The 21971-nt window shown below is 41.4% G+C and overlaps 1 protein-coding gene across 10 annotated transcripts in view; it reads left to right on the plus strand.

The window, feature by feature from the left end:
- Positions 1 to 21971, plus strand: part of CADPS (calcium dependent secretion activator) — a 377508-nt gene that overhangs the window by 215138 nt on the left and 140399 nt on the right. For all 10 annotated transcript variants that reach the window (XM_075073179.1, XM_032781853.2, XM_032781855.2 and 7 more), the window contains exons 7-9: positions 8951 to 9062; positions 15607 to 15746; positions 19804 to 19870. In XM_075073179.1, coding sequence (XP_074929280.1) covers positions 8951 to 9062; positions 15607 to 15746; positions 19804 to 19870 — 319 coding nt within the window. The remainder of the gene's footprint in view (positions 1 to 8950; positions 9063 to 15606; positions 15747 to 19803; positions 19871 to 21971) is intronic.

Below are 21971 nucleotides of genomic sequence, written 5' to 3' on the forward strand. Positions count from 1 at the left end.
TCCCCTATCCTTCCACGCACACAGTGGCTGACTCCCATTTCATGGAGTAGAGGCACACCATCTCTTAATCTCATGCCAGGAAATCAGCAGACAGAATGTGCTGAAGTAGGCTGTCCAGGTTGTGTTGGCCGCTGAGGTCCTTTGCTCTGGAGCACCACTAAGAGAGGCCACTTACATTACCCAACCCAAGGTTTCCTCAGTTGCCTTTGACATAGCCTGATTTAATCATCATTTCTATTCACCTCTAGTTTGTAAGCTCCCCTAGAGAAAACACTTCTACCTGTGACTTTACAATAGAGAAGAAAGACACTAATACTCATGAGAACACATTCAATGCTTTCATTCGTATGCTTCTGTACATGGCAGAGTCTACACAATCTCTATTTAAGATATAACAGTGAGTTTTCTCCCATTATTATTCTTGTAACTTGATCTAGTCATTATGTTGAAGCCTGTAATTTCTATAAATAATGAATAAGCATAACTCTGATTCATATCACTGTGCCAGGAATCAACCCTAGATAACTTGCTAGGCCTGTCAGTAGACTAATAGCAGAGCATGTAGAGAATGGTTTGGTTTAGAGGGGATTGACATTAAAAAAATTATATCTGATCAAGTCTAGTAGACTTTAAAAGAGAATGTATCTTTTCTTTCTCTGTCCGCTCCCCACACATGCACCTGCCAGTTAATAGACAAGAAACATAATAATCAGAATATCCAAATATACTTCAAATCTGAGATAAGCAAACTGTTCCCATAAAGGGGGTCATTGCAGTTGTGTTGTTATGTATTATCTGCATTACAGTAGCACTTACAGACCAATCAAAATCGGGGCTTTATAGTGCAAGGTACTGTACGAACACATAGTGAGAGACAGTCTCTGCCTAAAGAGCTCACAAGCTAAATAAAAACTATTATATACCAAGCTGGGAGAGCTTGCAAGTGCTTTGGAGGGTAGAATTATAATTCAAAATGATCTGGACAAACTCGAGAAACGGTCTGAAATAAATAGGATGAAATTCAATAAGGACAAATGCAAAGTACTTCATTTAGGAAGGAACAGTCAGTTGCGCACACATAAAATGGGAAATGACCACCTAGGAAGGCATACTGCGGAAAGGGATCTGGGGGTCATAGTGGATCACAAGCTAAATATAGTCAACAGTGTCACGCTGTTGCAAAAAAAGCAAACATCATTCCGGGCTGTATTAGCAGGAGTATTGTAAGCAAGAGACAAGAAGTAATTCTTCCGCTCTACTCTGTTCTGATTAGGTCTCAGCTGGAGTAGTGTGTCCAGGTCTGGACGCCACATTTCAGGAAAGATGTGGACAAAATTGGAGAAAGTCCAGAGAGGTTATGGAAAAAAGGTTAGGTTAGGGAGAAAAGGTGATACAGCCTAGGGCTATATTGCTTGTCTCCCATCTCCTCCGTGGTGAGCATTCCTCTTTGAGGGAGCTACTGGGGGCCACATGGTCAGGAGTCCCTTGCAAGTTGGCTACCAGGAATTGGAGAGAAAAGGGAGGGTTGCGGAGCCTTCCTCTGATTTCCCCTTCCTTCCCTTCCCTTCCTCTGTTGAGTTCTGGGTGGACCCGTAGCGTGCGCGTGTGTCAGAAATGGAGAAAGGGAGGAGTGATGAGGGAGGAGCATCCCTAAGGGGAATATTTCAGAATTTCCCAGTGTTGCCAGCTTTCTCTATTTTGATGTTTTTTTCTTAAAGCTCCAGCTTCTGGAGTCATGTGACAGTGTGAGACTCTCAGCTTCCATTTAAAAATAAAGTACATTTCTGGCCCTGGTTGCAAGGAAAAGCTTGAAAGGCACCAGAAGGCAAATAAACAGAACCCCACAATTATTCTTGTAAAATTTAATGATTTTTAAGGCGGTCTCATGCTTTTGGAGGCCTGACTCATAACTTTTCACCATGTGGGATTGGCAATACTGTTAGTTTTTTCCATGGATGTTACTGTGGGAAGAGGTGAGTCTTCCCTATATAGAACATCAAGAAACGTGCAGTAAAATGCTATAAAAGTTAAAAACAAGGCCCAAATTCATATTTCAGTTCTTTGTTCTGTACCCCTAATGAATCTGTATTTGTTTAGAGCGTCTATCCCAATCCTGCAAAAGAATAACTTTAACTTTACTCTGTTATGTCAGTGGAGCTACTCATGTGAGTAATGTTACTCATGTACCTGTTTGAAGGATCCAAGTCTAAATCAGCTACATGGGAGCTGTCTGCTGTTCAGTGTTCTATAGGGTTTTGTAAACCAATCTGAGCACATGAAAAACATTACAGGAAGGATTAGCAATGGGCCCCAAATGGTTTGCGCTTTTCCCCAGAGATCCACAGGTGGTGATTGCTAATTAAGGAGTGCAAGGAAGTTCAAGAAAATGCCCTTATCAAAGAGACAAAAGCTGGATCTGTCTTCACAGTCATTGTGTAATACAACATGGTTTTCATACTAAAATAAGACATTTTGGTCTTTTAGTATTTCCCTTAATAATAAGGCACGGTAACTCATGTCATGGCAGTATTGCCCAGAACTAACTGATGTTTTTGCTTCCATGAGCATTAGTTTGTTCTATTAGGGTTATCTGGTTTTATTTGCATTACAGTACCAGGAATTTGGCTGGCGTTTCGACAAACATTTACAGACATGAGCTGTGTCTGTATCTCTAACACCTAAAGGCTGGACGGGGGTTATTGTTTCTGATAATCAAATGCCCAGCTGCAGTGCTGGGCAAAAGGAGAACGCACAGTGTGCCGATCAACTGGATGGTTAACTGTTGATCTGAAGTGTTCATGGGCAGGCACCAATTGTTGAACTGCTTCCAGCTGATACCGCCCTGTTTCTTCCAAAAGGGTACACCACAAAAAGGCTCGGGTGCATCCTAGTGATTCACTGGTGTGGGTTGGAATGACTAAACAGTGATTAGAGCAGTAGCAAGCTGTTCACCAGAGATTTGAGACTCAGGTGAGCCAACCTCCTTTGGATCACATGAATAATGAACCCTATCTCTGCTTGCCTCCTGTGGCTCAGACCCAGTGTGCTGTCGCTTGCTGTCACAGCTGAGATGTCAGCTAACTGTGTTTATGACCCTCATGAGACTTTAGATGAATTTCTACAAAATCTCATGTGAAGAGGTACCCTTTCCTGATATTGATCCACAGGATATTCCTGGAGTCATTAACCTGCGCTGGGTTAGTAACACTGCCACTAATACTTATCACCATTTGCTACATATTTTTCTCAGGATAGGAAATAATTCTGAATGTTACCAGTGAGTGCCTGCATATACATTTGAGTAGATGAAAAATCTCTAAAAATAAGTAGAGACTAATAAGACTGAGACATTCTTGGATACTTCATCGGAAAAATAGTTGTAGACGGAGCTCATTAATTAAGGTTGACCCGTAATTCCCCTTATAAGACTCTGTCTGCAGTTGCTGTGGAAAAAATACTATGTGATCATGTAATTAAAGACTGTATCCTAATACATACATCCAAAGCTGATGGTGAAGAGTTACAAAGGGATCTCACTGAAGTGGGTGTCTGGGCAACAAAATGGCAGATGAAATTCACTGTTGTTAAGTGCAGGGTAATGGACACTGGAAAAAATAATCCCAGCTATACAAGCAAAATATGATAGGGTCTAAATTAGCTGTTACCACTGAAGAAGGAGATGTTAGAGTCATTGTGGATTGTTCTCTGAAAATGTCCACTCAGTGTTCAGCTAACAGAATATGAGGAACCATTAGGAAAGGGACAGTTAATAAAACAGAAAATATCATAACACCATTATGTATATCGGTGGTACATCGGGTGACCAGATAACAAGTGTGAAAAATCGGGACAGATGGTGGGGGATAACAGACACCTATATAAGACAAAGCCCCAAATATCGGGAGAGTCCCTATTAAATCGGGACATCTGGTCACCCTAGTGGTACTCCAACACCTTTAATTCCTGTGCAGTTCTAGGCTCCCCATCTCGAAAAATATATAGAGAAGGGCAGCAAAAATTATATGGGGTATGAACAGCTTCCATATGAGGAGAGATTAAAAAGACTGGGGCTTTTCAGCTTAAAAAAGAAACAACTAAGGGGAAGATATGATAGAGGTCTATAAAATCATGAATGGTCTGGAGAAAGCAAATAAGGAAGTGTTATTACAATAAACAAAAGCAAGTATTTCTTCACACAATGTGCAGTCAAGCTGTGGAACTTGTTGCCGGGGATGCTGTAAAGGCCAGAAGTATAACTGGGTTCAAAAAAGAATTGGATAAGTTCATGCAGGATAGGTCCATCAATGGTTATTAGTCAAGAGGGTCAAGGATGCAACCCCATGCTCTGGGTGTCTCTAAAGCTATAACTGCCAGAAGCTGGGACTCAACAACAGGGGATGGATCACTCGATAATTGCCCTTTTATGTTCATTCCCTCTAAAGCGTCTGGTATTGGCCACTGTCAGATACTGGGCTAGATGGACCATTCATCTGACCCAGTACGGCCATTCTGCTGTTTATAAGGGGGCTGAATTAAGGTTGTCTGTACATTTTGGCATTTCCTAACTTTTGAGTGCTTGACTCTGCAACCTTAATAATGTTCTTTTGTCATTTTTGGATATAATTTATATAGTCTTTCAATAACATTTCTACAACCTTCTTTGGAATCAGTTATGCCATTATAGAATAGTGATATATGAGGTAAAGAGTTGTACAGATAGATTTCTCCTGTTAAAAAGCTGATTTCTAATAAAACAACTTTACTTACTAGTTAGACAGGCCCATTCCAGTTTCTCACTGGCAGCAATAGCAGCTCTGTACTTTGGTGCAGTTTTCAAAAGAATAAGATCACTTATAACACCAAAGCCCGTTTAGATTACAATGGGAGCACTTCTCAGAGCTTGCTGATACCTTGAGGTAGGTTAAAGCAGGTGGCTGCTCAAACAGTGTTAATGCAGGAAAGAGAACATTTTTAAAGTGACAAGTATAATTTCCTAAAAACATTCTAAAAAAATAATTTGTGCAGTGTCTCTAATACAGCTGATCTCTGTGACAGCCAGACTTCCTCCATCAATTCTCCCAGGATCTACAACCTAGTTCCTGGAAACGCCAAGTGTCTTTCTGGTAATAGATTTACAATTAAAATCCACCACTGAGTGGGACCCAGATGAAGAGGTAGAGCCATGAGTGACCTATGTAAAACTGCACATACATTGTGGCTAAAATCTCATCAAATCTGTCACTCAGTTCTGAAAGTTGCAACCTTTATCTCCAGCCTGTTTTAATAATATGTCATCACTTAAAAATTATACACAACTGTTAACGCTTTATTACATCAGGTATTATTTGCAGCACGTTTTTGACCATCCAGCTGATGTTTATCACTACTTATTCGGCTTTTTTGATACAAGAAATGTAGCAGTTCTGTAGTCATGGAACAGGCTGCTACTTCTCAGCAAACAGGGTAGAGATGTGAAATTTGAAATATCCCATATGGCAGAGAAAGCTCTCTGAAAGCAATTTTCAGATTGCAGGCTTAAGGAGAGCCACTTCTGAAAACTCATCTATGTGCATTAGTGACATCAGTTAATCCTATGATAACTGCATCATTTACATGTCACTGTACATTTGAGAGGAGGATCAGGTTAATGCTCTGAAGATTGCAGATAGATGGAGTGTTCGTGTTATCCTAAGAAATCGCTTGCCTAGCAGTTTGGAAAATGCTACTATTCTAGGAGTTAAAGCTTACAGTGAGATATTGTCAAGGAAATAAACAATTTAGACCAACAGTCTTTTCTGGTAGGCCTAAAATTAGACCTAGCATTTGTATTTTCATTTAAGTGCTTACACATATTCTTCACCTGCTGTCCCTGTGCTCAGTACAGGTAGGCCGTTCAGAAACACAGCCCAAGAGTTCTGCTTCCCTCTCTACTACTGTATATTTCATATTAAGGGGGCCCTACCAAATTCACAGTCCATTCTGGTCAATTTCATGGTCATAGGATTTTAAAAATCATAAATGTAATTATTTCAGCTATTTAAATCTGGGAATTGTAGGGTTTCTGACCCAAAAAGGAGTTGTGGGGGAGGTCGCAAGATCATTGTAGGGGTGTTGCGGTACTGCTACCCTTACTTCTGTGCTGCTGATGCTGGCAGCAGTGCTGCCTTTAGAGCTGGGCAGCTGGAAAATGGCAGTTGCTGGCCAGGAGCCCAGCTCTGAAGGCAGCGCTGGCGCCAGCAGCAGCGCAGAAGTAAGGAAAGGCATGGTATGGTATTGCCACCCTTACTTCTGCACTGCTGACAGGGCGCTGCCTTCAGAGCTGGACGTCCGGCCAACAGCTGCCGCTCTCCAGCAACCCAGCTCTGAAGGCAGCACAGAAATAAGGGTGGCAATACTGTGACCCCCTCTAAAATAACCTTGTGACTCCCCTGCAACTCCCTTTTGGTTCAGGACCCCCAGTTTGAGAAATACTGGTATCTGTATAGTATAAGGAAAAAGCACACAAAGGACCAGATTTCGCGGGGGGCGGGTCAGATTCCACAGTCTGTGATGCATTTTTCATGGCTGTGAATTTGGTAGGGCCCTACGTACTCGTGATAGGAGGAAAAAGCTAGGTGAAGTAAGAGCCAACTAGTGTAACTGAAATTAAACACATTTTGAAGTTCAAGATCTTTATCTATTTGGTGTTTAATTTTCCTGCCTTTGAACTTCCTGGTTTCTGCTGAAACTAGATGCAGAAGGCTATTCTTGCAATAGTTCCAAACTGGACTGAACCAGACAGAACCAGCAGGTTCAAAAAGCCTATTCATACAAGGTTGCCAGTCCAATGGATTTACTAAAATTAACTTTGGATAAGCATGCAGAATCAAACATTTGAATGTTTTTCGTCAACTAACTTCTAAATCTTTTGAGATTTTCCTGTTCCAGTTCCTTGCCAGGTGACAGAACAGAGCAGACAGACCATACAGGGTTATGATGCAAAGTGCATGAATGTGACAGCAAGCCTGAGGGCTTGTTTACACAGGGACATGCAAGAAAATTAATTCGAATTAACTAGAGGTGTGAATTTAAAATGGATTCGTTAAATCCCTTTGTGAATTGTCTTCAGAATTAAAGTGCCCTTAATTCGGTTTATTTTAATTCACTTCTAAAATGATTTAAGCTAAATAGATTTAAGGCCCCTTTAATTCTGAATAAAAATGTTCACAGAGGAATTTAATGCCATTTAAGTAATCCACTTTAAAAGATCATTTGGGTTATCTTTCCTGAGTATCCACATGTAGACAAACCTTAGAAAACTCAGTGATCTTCCCAGTGGGGTTTTTACTAATATTGTAGCCTCAATTTCAGAAAACTAGTAGATTTTTCCAGAGAGAAAGTTGGAAAATGATGTTGTTAAAATAGCAACTGCCCATTTAAGGACAATAGCAATAATATGGATACTTTGTCAAGGTTTATTGATCTTTGTGCGCTACATTAAGCAAAACAGAGAAAAGGGAACTGCCTACTTTTGCAACAGCAACTGCACTGATTTTTTATAAAATGAGAGCACGATTTTAAAGTTCCTGAGACAAAATTAAATGAGCTGTGAAAATATTGAAAATCCATTCTGTCTATGATGAAACGTTTCCCATCCGTCCAAAATTTGGAGAGAGGAAAAAGCAGCCGAGCACACATTAAGCGCAATTGAATGGAGAAAGTTGTGCAATAAAACTTCATTAAATCTCTGTCCATTAATCTGTAAACCCAGTAATTCCCACACAGAAGCCAGTGGACTCACCTTACAAAGATCAGTAACAGAAACAGAGCTGTGGTGAAGTCTCCTATTACTAAAAATTTGACTTTGGTTCAGGCTTTTATATGCTCTCCAACCCAGGGGGTTGTATAAATCAGGGAAATATTTGTTGCAGTGTATTTACTAGTATTCTATAAGTCATGAATAGCTATAACTAAATTGCACATGTCAAAAATGAATGAAGGCAGCACACTTTGTAGTGGGATAACCGTGATTCATTGATTACTCAATAGTTCACAAAATGTTATGATCTACAGTGGGTCTGCTAGTTACTAGCAAGATTATGCTGAATGTTGAGGGGGAAATCCACGTGCTCTGTGAAATTAGTTGTCTGCATAACCATAGATCTTTCTGTGACTGCAGAACTTTAGGGAGCAATATAAGGACTGGTTGGCTATGGGGTTTATTTATGAGATATGGGATATTTAACTTTTAGGTCGCTGTTTTCAAACCCAAGCTACCATTTGATGGATGATTTGTAGACTTTGTGTAATGAATTAGTGGTCTCTATACAGTTCTTACTTGGATAGGCCTCCGTGTCCTCAAAATCAGCACACCTTGGCATCTGTGTTAGCAGTCCCAGCTAACCTTGCTCAGAGGTGACCACTCCAGTTTAAGGCTGGAGCCTATGGATGGACAAGCACTGCCACTACCAACCCTGAACCTGTTTCGTGGATAAATAGAGCTGGCAGGGCTCATCTTTAAGAAACTTTTTGGAATGCAAAATTAACTTGCAACAAGAACTGAAAAGAGGAAGATACAATAGATACAAAGCATTACAGACATTATGTGTTTAGAGAGACAATATCCTTCTATTCTATAACGACGCTATAAACTTTCACTGCAGGCTGATTATTGGGCTTTGTTTTATTAATTGGCAAACTAGATGTAAATAAATAAAGTTCTCGTCAAACTTGATTTCGTATTACTTCCACATACTCCATTGTCTTCCATGAAGAGCCAGTGCGACATTTCTGAGCATCTATCTTGCATTTTCCTAGCAAGTTAATTAACACATTGTCACTCACACAGTTGTATCGTGTGTGTGTGTGTGTGTGTCACAGTGACATCCGATATTAACCATTTACACACCCAGGTGACAGCACAACTGTCCTGCTCATGTTTCTAAACATTTCCCTGTGGTTGTGTTCACAGCTGGGGCACTCAAGGTGACTTTACTACAACGCACGCACTTCCCGCAGTGAAGGTGAAGCTGTTTACAGAAAGCACTGGAGTGCTGGCTTTAGAGGACAAAGAACTTGGGCGGGTAAGAAAAATCTCCACTTTAATGATGTCTCTTTAGGTCTGTTGATGAGGTTAAGAAAATATCTCTGGAAGCAAGCAGAGGATTTTGTGATTCCAAGACACGCAGCAAAGGAGGGCATGCTGAACACTCTCTCTCTCTCCATGACTGTGTTGGAAATTGATGCAGTTCATAAGTTATCTTTGGTGTTAGCTTTTAATGGCAGTAGTTCAGCTGGCTAAGCACTCACAGAACAAATGCAGAATGGCTTGTGTGATATAGGCAGTCCTGGATCCCTTAGACGTGCACACAGCTGAGGGAAAGAAGACAGAGATACTTTTAAGCAGAAAAAGGGGTTTAAGGCTAGACAAATGAGTGTGAGGCTGCTTTCATACACACATTACCCTCACTGCAGCACTTGGGGAAAGTAGCATTGAAGGGGCTGATTTGCAGTACCTATTCACCAGGGTGAAATCCGGACTCCATTGAAGCCAGTGGCAACATTCATGTTGGCTTCATTGGGGGTAGGACTTCATCCTAGGACAGGGGTGGTCAAACTTTTTGGCCCACGGGCCAAATCTAGGTGGGGAAATTGTATGCAGGGCCATGAATGTAGGGCTGGGGCAGGGGGTTGGGATGCAGGAGGGAGTGCAGGGTGTGAGAGGGGATGCGGTGTGCAGGAAAGGGCTCAGGGCAAGGGGTTGGGGTGCAGGATGAGGCTCAGGGCAGGAGGAGTGGGGGCTCAGGGCAGGGGTTGGGGTGCAGCAGGAGGCTCAGGGAAGCGGGTTGGGGGCTCAGGGCAGGAGCTGGAGTGCAGGAGGGGGCTCAGGGCAGGTGGTTGGGGGAGGTGTGGGGGAAGGGTTCAGGCTCCAGATTGAAGTCCTGCAGGCCAGACTGAAATCCCTGATGGGGCGGATCCAGCCCACGGGCCATAGTTTGCCCTCCACTGCCCTAGGAGATGAAATGTTGAAATCCATCTCCCAGATGTAATGCATCTGCCAGTGCCCTCCTCAGTAAAGGATTCAGATTCCCTGGCTTTGGCTACAGAACCTCTGGCGACCCCTTCCTCCCCTCTCACTGCCCCACCCTTCCCCCACAGTCACTGCTGTTTCCAATCTGGATTCCACTCTTTGTGGCTGTGGGTCCACTAGTGCCATTGCCTGCTCAGAGAGCCCATGGAGAGCGCTTTTCTGTTGCTTCATGACATGTCAGTGTGTCCATGCCTCTAATTGCTTTCATCACCCTTCCTGTTTCTGTTTCTGAGGTCGGATGACCAGAACTGGACACAGTGTTCCAGATGAGGATGTGCTATTGCTTTATGCAGCGGCATTCTAATATTCTCAGTACTGTTTTCGAAACTCATTCTTTAAGCCTTCTACCATGGTGCTTTCTTTTGTGACAATGACCGCCTGCCAAGCAGGGTCCTCCACTGAGCCTCCACGATGACAAGCAGCTCTTTCTCCTGCATGGGTACAGCTGGTTTAGACCCCAGTTGCTTTGTCACTCTTGTTTCAACTGAAGAACTGTGATTTCCTTGCCAGGTGGCAATTGTGAGCAGTGTTGGATTTGCCAGGCTTGGAAAGGAATTAGCAGTGAGTTTTGTACAAAACATTTTTCGGGCTCTGCCTTGTCCCCAGTTACCTCTGGAATGCTGATGAGCCAGCCCCATTGCTTCAGTGTCATTCTAAGTCCATCAGGGACTTACAGTTCTGTTTTAGCTTCCCAAACCCAAATGGGACTGGCCAGCGCTAATGAACACAGAGGGTGACGTGGTAATTTCCTTTGGAGTATGTCTACCAGCACTTCTCCACCAGCAGCACTTCAAAGAGGCACTCGGTATGCCTGAAACTGCCTTCTTCTGTCTAGTGATGGTGCTTGTCTGGTTGGGCTGCTTTGGGATTTGTTTTTGTTCAAACAACTAAATCCTGAGCGCATTAAGCCCCTGATTTAGCTGTTCAAATTGACACAAACCTGTCTGAACTGATGAGGTAAGACAGCAGAGTCTCAAAGGGAAAGCAAACTAATGCCGTTCTGTACACAAAAACATCCAGGACTAGCTGCCCTTTAAGAACTGTTTTGTGGTCTGCCAGACATTTACAATTCTTGCTTTCTCTGGCAATAGCTGAATTGGGAATTGGCCGACACTTCCAATGTTACTGTTTCACTTGACAGTGAGAGCTGGAAAATACCCACGAGCCTTGTATGGCTGCTCCCAGGGCCGTATTAGACTCATGGGGTGAAATCCTGGCCCTGTTGAAGTCCGTGGCAACATTCCTGCTGATTTCAGTTGGGTCAGGGTTTCACCCAGGGAGGGCAGCAAGGTCAATAAAATATAAGAACACTAAGTAAATTTTTTTAATGAGAACAATTTTAAAATACATCAAAATAGAGGATCCGAAAGTACTTACAAGGAGGCTGCTTTCCACAAAAGCAGATGTTTTACCTGAATGGCAATCAGAGGTTTCTGTCTGCATCAAATCTGCGGTGGAGGATCTCTGGTCCTTATTCCTTAATACCAACTTCTGTGGAATGGTGGGTTCCCTATGCCCCTTTGTACTGGAGGCTTTGGGAGATGATGTGGCAGATCCCCCAATCATATGGGGATGTTACTGCAGCAGTCAGATTGCAGGACGACCCACAGATCAGCTCTGCTCTCTTCCATGGCCCTGCAGGGAGGACTTCACCCCAAGTGATCCACTCCACCCCGATCCAAGGCCCAGCCATTTGGGCATGACACAGAATAAAGGTTCTTCCCCTGGAAATAGAGAGCAGATGTTCATAACACTATCCCTGCCCTTCCCTCCTGCCCTTTACTGCCAAATGCCAAAGACTTGCTTTGAAAAAGATTTTATTTTTAAAATGTGATTGGAAATGAAAGACCATTATAACAACTCTAAGAAACCAGGGCCAATTTTCTAGGATGCTGGAATCAAACCTTTCAAAGAATAATGCATGCTCTGCCAGTATGGCTCAGTTAATCCATATAAATAACACAGTTTTGGAATCATACTAGTGAAGTTTATCTGCATGTTGAAATATAAAGGATGTGGGTAAAATTCAGTATGTATAGCATTAAATAAGGTGATGAATAAGAGCCTGATCCAAGATACATTACAGTTGATGGTTGATTTCAGTGGGATTTGGATCAAATCCTAAAGAAGTGCACTGGGGTATCAGTGTCAAGGGCACTTTGGTCTCTATGCAGAAAAAATAAATTGTAGTTTTATCAGCAGTAAAGCTGGAGCTCAATGGAGTATAAAAAAAGGATGATAAACTGGGTTGGTATTTGGAAGTTGCATGGAATAATAGCCGTCAGGAATGAATGATAGAAACACCATAAGTAATGAGGGTGAATACTGCCAGTTATAAAAAGAATTTGCTTGCCTATAAGCTAATCCATTATGAGGAGATGCATCTCACTGCCCAACAGTGGAGACTTTAATGAATTTTAACATCCATTGGTGTGAATCACCAGAACAGGATGAAAACAAAACAAAAACCAAAACAATAAAGTATGAAAATGAAAAGATCAAAAGACCGATGTTTATGCATCAGGAATGGAGGGAGTCATTTCGATACACAGAATAGTTACGAAATTACTGAGGCTTTAGCCACGCACATGTAAATGTACTATAATAATTGGGAATACATTACATGACGGGATAGAGGTGGAGTCACTAGGAGGAAATGAAGTATTGTTCTCCTAGAAAGTAGGGGCAGGCTTGGTCTTTCTATTCTTCCTTATCTGAGAGGCACTGTCATTTCTAAACAGTGGGCCGTTGCTCGTCTGCAATCCATGGCCCAGTTGAGGAATTTTCAGAATTTAGACTTACCAAAATTAAAGTTGGGGTGGGGTGAAATGGTATCTGAATTTTACTTTTCTACCTTTTTTTAAAATCTCATTGTGTGTTTAGAATGCTACATTGTTTCTTTAGAGAGACAAGGGGGTGAGGTAATATCTTTTATTGGACTAACTTCTGTTGGTGAGAGAGACATGCTTTCGGGTTTACACGGAGCTCTTTTTCAAGTCTCTGAAGAGGGTCCAATAAAAGATATAAACTCAATCCCACACCTTGTTCTTTAATATCTTGGGATCGACATGACTACAGCTATACTGCAACATTGTTACTTTGTTTTGTGTGTTGCAGAGAAGTCCCTTTGGTATTTTGGAAGGGAGGCAGTTTAGTTGGGAGATAAAATGATGTAAATAGCTGTTTGTACGTGATGTCCATAAATATAGCCAAATATAGCTCTGCTATGGTTTGCTGGGTATTGGTGAACGCCACCAGCAGAGGTTGTCTGAGGTCCGCTCCATGACACCTCCAACTTCACAGGAGTAGAATGTAAGCAGACCCTCATTCAGGCCTAACGAGCTGAAGGCCGATTTACTTTCAGGATTGTGCATGGAACCTTTGGGGTCCCAGTTGGGGTCATCGGCTTGTTTAATTGAATTCAAGGGGATTGCCTGTGGTAGGAAAGTGACTGCCACTTCCCTTTGCAGTAGGGTTTCCTCACTTTCATGTTGATGTTCCAACTTGTTTCTTCTTCAGTAATGTTGTGTCATAGAATTGGGCTGCATCCTCCCTGACTGGCGCACCTGCAGTAATTTGACCTCAGAGGCATTCTGAAAGGAGCCAGACTCAGACACTGACAGGAGCCTAGTGCAGAAAAGAATGGGAGTGGTAGCCAACTAGCTATCTGAGAACTTCAAGGAAGAAGGATTGTTGTCAGGGCATATATATGTAACAGAGATAAACCAAAGTGCCAACAGAAGCTATAATTTAATGATCCAAAAGCCTCCATTTGTAAAGTGTTTGTATTGCTTCAATTAATGTCATTTTGTCCTAAGTCTTATAAAAATAATGAGTAAAGGACACACATCTGCTGAACATTTCTGTCTGTAATTATAAATCTTTCCAGGTTTAAATTTAAACCTATTGCACTCTCCTTTTTAAATTACTTGAATCTGTGGCATATGATCTAAAATCGATAATTGACTGAAACACCTCTCTCCATTCAATCAGTTGGTCATGGCTCAGAGTCATCCAAAAATTAGTTCAAATAAAACCCACCAAAACCAAATAAAAACCAACAAATTATTCTCCTTCTAGCTGACTTTGATCAGGTACATTATTCTATTCAAAATTATAATACATCCAGATTGTCTCAACTCTGTTCATTTTTTTAACCTCATCCCACCCATGTCAGTTTAGTCATTTAATTGTGTCCTATTTATCATTTAGTTTGTGATCTCTCTAGGGCACGAGCTGCCCTTTTGGTTACTTGTCTGTATAGTTCCTAGCTCAATGGGTCCCTGAGTTTTGACAGAAGTTCCTAGTAATATTATTGCTACTAATAAAGGAGTTTGGCCAGTGTAACAGGTTGGGACTCACCAGCTGGGGCCTCCTGCTGGTGACTCTGGGAATTAGTTCTGTCTAGTGGAGCGCCCCCTCCTGGTAGTGTCCCATCTGTCGTTCTGCCCTCCGTTGCTGTCTCTGGACCCGTGTTGCTCCCTGCTCGGCGGCATCCTCTTCAAGGCCACTGCCCTCTGGCAGTGTCCCTTAGTCCATGTGGACCCCCTTCCGGGGTCAGTGATCAGCAATTCTACACTCCAGCCATCGTGTCCAACCACCCTCTGAGTCCAATCCCTCTTGTCAGGGATCTGGTGTAGTCTAATGGCCGCTCCCTACGGCCAATGGCTGGGTGTACTGCAAGGAGTGAAGCGGGGAACCCAGGCCTGCCCTCTTCTCTGGTTCCCGGCCCAGGGACCCTCTGGCAGCGGCCTCGCTGTCCTCCTTCTCTCCCCTCATCTGTCTGCTTTCTTGGGCCGCTTCCCATACAGCCCCTTGCACCCACTAGGCCCTTCCTTTCAGGGCCTGCAGCCTGGCAGGTTACGAGCTCAAGCTCCCTAGCCTCCCCAAGCCTGGCCAGCACTGCGCTGTCGGCAGTGCTAGTCTCCTCCCTTGGAGACTGACCTTCCCCTGTCAAAGGCCTGAGACAGACTGACTGCTCCTGCTCTGGGCAGCCTTTATATACATCTGAGCCTGGCCCTGATTGGCTGTCTCCAAACTGGGCCCTGATTGGCTCCCCGTCTGCGCAGGCGCCCTGGCCTGCCACAGCCCACTCTCAAAGGGAGTGGGGCAGTCTGCCCCACTACAGCCAGTAATAATCTTTATTCTTTTCTCTTCTATTGTGTATGTTTTGCTCCTTAAACTATTTTAATAAATATCATACATTTAAACAAGTTAACCTAGATCACCAATTAATTAGTTATTTAACAAGGTTGCTCTTGACCACCAGGTGTTAGCTTCTCCAATCTAATAACAAATGCACTAAACCAAAACACTGATCTCTAGTAGATGTTTCAGGACACTGAGAATAATTATGCAGTAGCTAAAGCAGCTAAGGAGGTATAAACTCATCCCAAAATAATAAAATTTAACTTAAAATATGGTGAGTGAAATCCTGACCCTAATTAAGTCAATAGAAATGTATTTTAATTCTCTGTTAAAAACCAATGTAATGGGTCATTTCTCTACTTCACCATTGCTATCTTTGTTATGTGCAGGTGGTTCTTCACCCTACTCCGAATAGCCCAAAACAATCAGAGTGGCACAAAATGACTGTTTCCAAAAACTGCCCAGATCAAGATCTAAAGATCAAACTTGCAGTCCGAATGGATAAACCTCAAAACATGAAGCATTCTGGGTAAGTGCTTTGTTTTGTTCTGAATCAATTGGGTTTGAGTTTGGATTTTATAACTTGAGTGTGACAGGAGTCGGGAGAGACTGTTTTATCCTCAAGTTCACAGAAGGATGAAAGAGGCATAAATATAGAAATGGAGCTGGTTCACTCATTTGCAGTGCACTTTACATATTTTAGCATAATCCTTTTAATACACTCATGTGCATCAACCTGACAATTTAAATCCTTAAACAATAATCCTGAGGAAATAACTAAGGATTTTATTTTCTCTGTTAGCTCTGATCTTTTATTTCAACATCAATATAATTTCCCAATTTATTCTGTTTCTTCCAAGGTTGACTTCTCAGAACCAACAAACAGTGGGCGTTCTGCTTGAGGTATACACCAAGGATGAAGATGAACTATTAGAATCATTACTTATATTGGGATATACAATCCTTTACAATTGTAGAATTAAATAGAATTCACGTAGAGTAAAAAATGAGGGTATAACTAGGAGTAATGGGATGGAATTTAAAGACATTAAAGGTTATACCTGAATATCAGAGAGAAACTTCCACCAGAGATATCCTAGGCCATGGAATAGTCTCATGAGGGAATGATGGAATCCCCCATTGACTGAGACTTTGAAAACTACAGTAGACACAGCAGACACTAGAAAAATACAGTAGGGAAAATGTTCTTTGTTGGCAGGGAAATGGGCTAGATGACCCAACTGGCTTCTTCCATCTTTTGGGCCCAGATCTTCACTCACATTGAAACAATGGAAGTTGTATGTTTTGTTTCTGAGGGCAGAAAATGAGCTCTTCCTGTCATGATTCCATAAACCGTATACACTTCAGCCAGTCCTGAGCTGGCCAATTCAACAAACTCATTTAACCAAAGAAGAATAATTCCTCATCCTTTACTTTCTCAGATAGGCAGATAAGCACATTCCCCATAGTACCGGATTATAAATCGGATCAACTCTAGGAGAATATAACCAATGCCATTGGCAAGGTTTTCCTCTCTGGTTTCTTTTCGAGGAAGAATGTGTAATAAATAGCTACCACATAAGCCATCCAGGAAAAACATTGTTTTGTTTAACTTATTCTCTAGATGCATATTTCTATAGCTACAAAAATTATTTATTTTCGTAAAGTTTTGCATCATAACTCATCCTCTTTTTTTTGTCTTCCTCCGCCTTGTTTGTCTGTCCAGTAGTGAGATCAGGATCCCTAGCCACATTTGGATCATAGTTGGCCATCACAGGGTTCCAGAAATCATCCGTAGAGGATATTCCTTCATCAGTCATATTTGTTTACCTTGCAGCTTTTGATGGCAACTAGACTGAATAGCTCTGGCTTTGGTCATCCTTTTTTGGTCTAACGTTTGATTTACAAGGTGTTGGTTAAAATTATTTACTTTAAAATATTGGTTCATTGCAATATCTATCCCTGGAGCCTGATCCAGAACCCATTGAAATGAATCAGAAACTTTCCACTGACTTCGTTGGGCATGTGAATCAATCCCTGCAGCTTCATTACAAAGAATCTGTGTTAAAGGTGTTAGCTAAATATTGTACAGTGTGGAGAGCAAATTCTGTGCAGTTCTATTGGTGTATGTCTGATTGACCTCACTGGAATTACTGTGGATTTATAATGGCATAACTGAGAGCAGAATCTGGCCAAAGTCTTTATTAGAATACGCTTCTATTCAGCCCTCTCATTCTGGCATGCCACTTTGTTGTGCAATACATTTAGGTTGTCAATCAATGATTTGACTGTTCAAATACAGAGCAACTAAAAACAGCATGTTGCAGTCCTTGTCAGCACTGAAGTCTTGCAATGTTTCACTACTGACACTTGTTGACAAAACAGCATTTAATTACGAGAAATCAGTTATAGTTGTGATTTTAAGTTGTTTTTTTAAATTAGCTGAAACAGGAAATCTCTATGCAGAAGGACTTAGAGTGATTCTCAATCTTAGTGTAGAACCTACACCTTTATTCATTACCAGGTATGAAATTCTGGATCCACTGAAGCCAGTGGCAAAGCTCCATTTGACTTAAATGGATCCAGGATTTTAGAAGGTTTATTTTACTTGTTTGCCTATTTATGTTGAGATCACAAGTTTGCCAATACTAAATCATAACATTTCTTTTAGGATGCCTAATGAAACAGGGTTACCTGTGGGAGGAATGGACAGAAACCATTCTATCTTTGCACCTAATGGCCTGTATCCACCCATATAAGGACATGAGAAACCTCCCATTAAAGTTAATGGGAAAACTCCCATTAACTACAGTACCACTTAGATCAGCATCTATAAATGAAGCAAAAGTAACTCACAGGACTTTTAATTATTTTCTTAGAATGTTTTTTGATGTCTCATTCTGTTAACTGACTGTTAATTGGCTGGTGCACCCTAAAGTCTGAAACTGCACATTTTATGTAAGAGTCAGTGTCAAATCCCAGTTTACCATTTGAGACAATGACAAACTTCTCATTGGCTCCAATGGCAGCAGAATTGTGCTCTATGTTTTTGAAACATAAACCAAGACCCCACTACCCAGGTTAGCATATAATGTGGAATTGTGCATGTACCGCGATGAAAGCTTAGATATTTGCAAAGAATACGTATTCATGTGGGATCGCTTTTGACAAACAGGACTACCAGCGTAACAGAAAATTACTGTCTTTGTATTTACTGGTGCAGAAAAAAGGCAAAGGTATCAGATATCTTGAGAGAAACATGTTGATACAGTACACCACAGTCCCCTTGAATAAATCCAGTTAACAGCACTGGATGACGTCTTTGTGTTTATCATCACTGCTACTACTATTATTTTTGCCAGTGTCTTTATTATGGATTGCAGTGGCAGCTACAGCAGGTGCTCTATCACAGAGGTTACACACATAATTAGTTTTAAAAGCCCTAATTCTTCCTTTATAGGGGTGATGAATTCACTTCCTTATTAGAGAGGTAACCAGGTAGATGCCTAGAAATTTACCTTAAGTTTATCAAGCAGGTTATTTAGTTGACTCAGTCTGAATTCTGCAGTCCCAGTTTTTCATGATTTGAGAACCCTTATGTTTGACAGCTCCCCTCAACAGCATGGGTTTGTGAAGGCTAGAAAGTAATGCTAAATGTTTCCAGATTTTCCACTGCAAATATCATCTCTTCCCATTTGACTGTACAATAGCTGTTCTGTAAAATTAAAGGACGCCTATAGTCAATAACTCTACAAATGTCCTTTCCTAATTCACACGGCCCACTTCTCTGAGTTATATGGCTCTTATAGCAGATCAGATGACTTATGCTCCTTACGCTCAGCCTTACTATTTATTTTTTCCTTTTAAAGAGAAAAAAAGGGAAGAAAGTAATGCTGAATAAATACATTTTGCCTTTTTAAAATGTGGCCATAAAAATAGGCAGTAATATGAAATTTTCGGAATAAATTATCCCCCAAAGAGCTGATAGCATGAATCTCTGAAGGTTGGTTTCTGGAATTGCCTGCCTATGTTAGTTCTGGATCCTACTATGTCATCAATATTCTTCTGAAATTTGATCACAGTGGGCCTGATTCTGCTGTCACTTAAGGCCCAGTCCAACGCTCATTGAAATCTAGGGAAGGACTTCAGTTGTCTTGTACAAATTTTGGATCAAGTCCTTTATCATGTTTTACTCCTGATTTACACCAGAGTGAGCAAGAGGAGAATCTTATCTTTCATGTTTGAGAGTTAGCAAATAATGAAATGAAGGCAATTACTGTACATAACACACATTTTTCTGCTTACATTTTACCAGTTCTCCATCTAAGAGGTTTATAGCACATTGGAGATTGTGTAGATGTTCTCTGACATTAATAATGAGTCTATAATAGCTTTTTATGTTGTTATTTTGACAGTAGAAATCACAAATGTGTTCTTTGCTAACTGTGCATAGTTTGGGACTCTTGTAATTCTTCCTGGCTTTGTGTTGACTTCCTTGTCGAGCTGTGGTGCAATGACGCTAAAAAGCAATAGGAGAATAAGCAGTATATGTATACTGAATTCAGCTATTCTGTATTTTTTCGTAGATACTTATGGGCCATTGGTAAAAACGTTTGGAAGAGATGGAAGAAACGGTTCTTTGTGCTGGTCCAGGTAACATTTCAGCTAAAAATTAGTGTTAAATTTGAGACTGATCAGTGGCTTTAAGTTTGTTTTCATAGTATTTTGAATTTTAACAGTAATTGGTAGTATTGTTAAATCTGTTCTCATAATAATCTGAATTTTTTATAAAACGTTTTCTAAAGTATCATTTGGGCAGCCATGGGGTTCTCAACTTTCTCATAGAGCAAAGGTTCTGAAGAAAAATAGCCTCTTGAGGACATGTCAGCTTGCAACCTCCAAATCCAATTCCATAGCATTCCTGCAGCTACCGCAGTGTTTGGTAACATGAGGAAGTAATATTAGGGCAGGATAATATACTGAGATAAGAGGAAATAAATTCACTCTACTGTGATTTGTGCTGTTGGGTGCAGATTCTCCATTTTGTCCCTGTGGGATGAAATTCTGGCTCCTCTGAAGTCAATGGAAACTTTGCCGTTGTCAACCATGGGGCCCATATTTCACCCAAGTATTTATCTCCTCTCCCTGCATTTAAGTCATCCCAGTTATCAGTGCTGAACACCCTCTCATTCAGCCCTTACTGGTCACTGTGCAGTGTCTTTCTTTCTTCCTATACTTTTTTTTTTTCTAAGTCCTCCACTTTTAGTGTCATCTGTAAGTTCACTCATGGTTGAGATTTCTTCAAAGAAACCAAAAAAACAAAAACAAACCAGGCGGAAAGCAGGCGTCACCCTGCAGAGACTTATTTAGGTTTTTTATTAAGTGAGTTGGTCCAGAAAGTACCCTGTAAACTCTAGAAAAGTCTTGGTCTAGGCAACAGCTGGGTAGGAAGGGTGTCTTGGAGTGTTTGATCCTTCACCACTGTCAGAGAAGCAGTTCCACTGACCATCTGGAAATGTTGTATAAACCAGCCGTGGTCTGTCAGTCACAGCTTCGGGACTCTATCCACTCTGGCCAGACAGAGCAGTGGAAACCTAGCAGATCCAGCTCCACTGATGATTCCACCAATGGAGTGGACATGTCTAATAAAATGAAGTGTGGCCAGGGTGGATTTGGGATGTAGCCATCCTCATGTGTTGTCTTTGGAGCTGTCGTCAGGTGTAAGGACAGTCCTGAAGTGAACCACTAGGGTAGAAAAAAGCCATCCTGGGCAATGGTCCTGTGCTGAGAACAGCTTGTCTAGACCAGAGAATCCAGGCCAGGGAGAAAGAGAGAGAGAATGTAAGGCCTGATTCTGATTTCATTTACACCAGTGTAGATCAGGAGTAATCAAGTTAATGGGTGTAATCTTGCTCCCATTGAAGTCGATGGCAAACTTTCAGTAGGATTAGGATTGCACTCCTTGTGTGAAACTTTTGGATTTGATTCGCATTTTGCACAGTTTCAAATTTCAGTCTGAATTCCATTGCCTTTGCAGCTTGACAACACTCGTTAAGGAGGGAACAGTGGATTACAACTTCCATGTCATACAGCTCACTCTTTATGTGTATAAATCTTAATTTATAAAGAGGTCATTCTGCTTTGGTACTATTCAATATTTTCATTAGTAACTTGGATAAGGAGTGAAGAGTATGCTCCTAAAATTTGCGGACCAAGCTGGGAGGGCTTGCAAGCATTCTGGTGGAAAAGAGTAGAATTCAAAATGACCTTAACACATTGAAGAAATGTTCTGAACTCAACAAGATGAGAGTCAGTAATGATAAAAGGGCAAAGTGCTTCACTTAAGAAGGAAAAATCAAATGCACAACTACAAAATGGTAAATAACAGACTAGGTAGTATTATTGCTGAAAAGGATCTGGGGATTGTAGTGGATCAAAAATTGAATGAGTGAACAATGTGATGCAGTTGCTAAGAAGGACAATATAATTCTGGGGTGTGTTAACAGGAGTGTCGTATGTAAAACATGGGTTCTAAAAGTCCTGCTCTACTCGGCACCAGTGAGGCCTCAGTTGGAGTACAGTGTCCAGTTCTGGGCCCACACTTTAGGAACAATGTGGACATACTGGAGAGAGTCCAGAGAAGAGAAACAAAAATGATGAAAGGTTTAGAAAACCTAACCTATGAGGGGAGGTTAAAAAACCGGACGTGTTTAGTCTTGAGAAAAGAAGGGGGAACCTGATAACAGTCTTCAAA

This window comes from Chelonoidis abingdonii, chromosome 17, assembly GCF_003597395.2.
Source record: "Chelonoidis abingdonii isolate Lonesome George chromosome 17, CheloAbing_2.0, whole genome shotgun sequence".
Taxonomy (NCBI): Eukaryota; Metazoa; Chordata; order Testudines; family Testudinidae; genus Chelonoidis; species Chelonoidis abingdonii.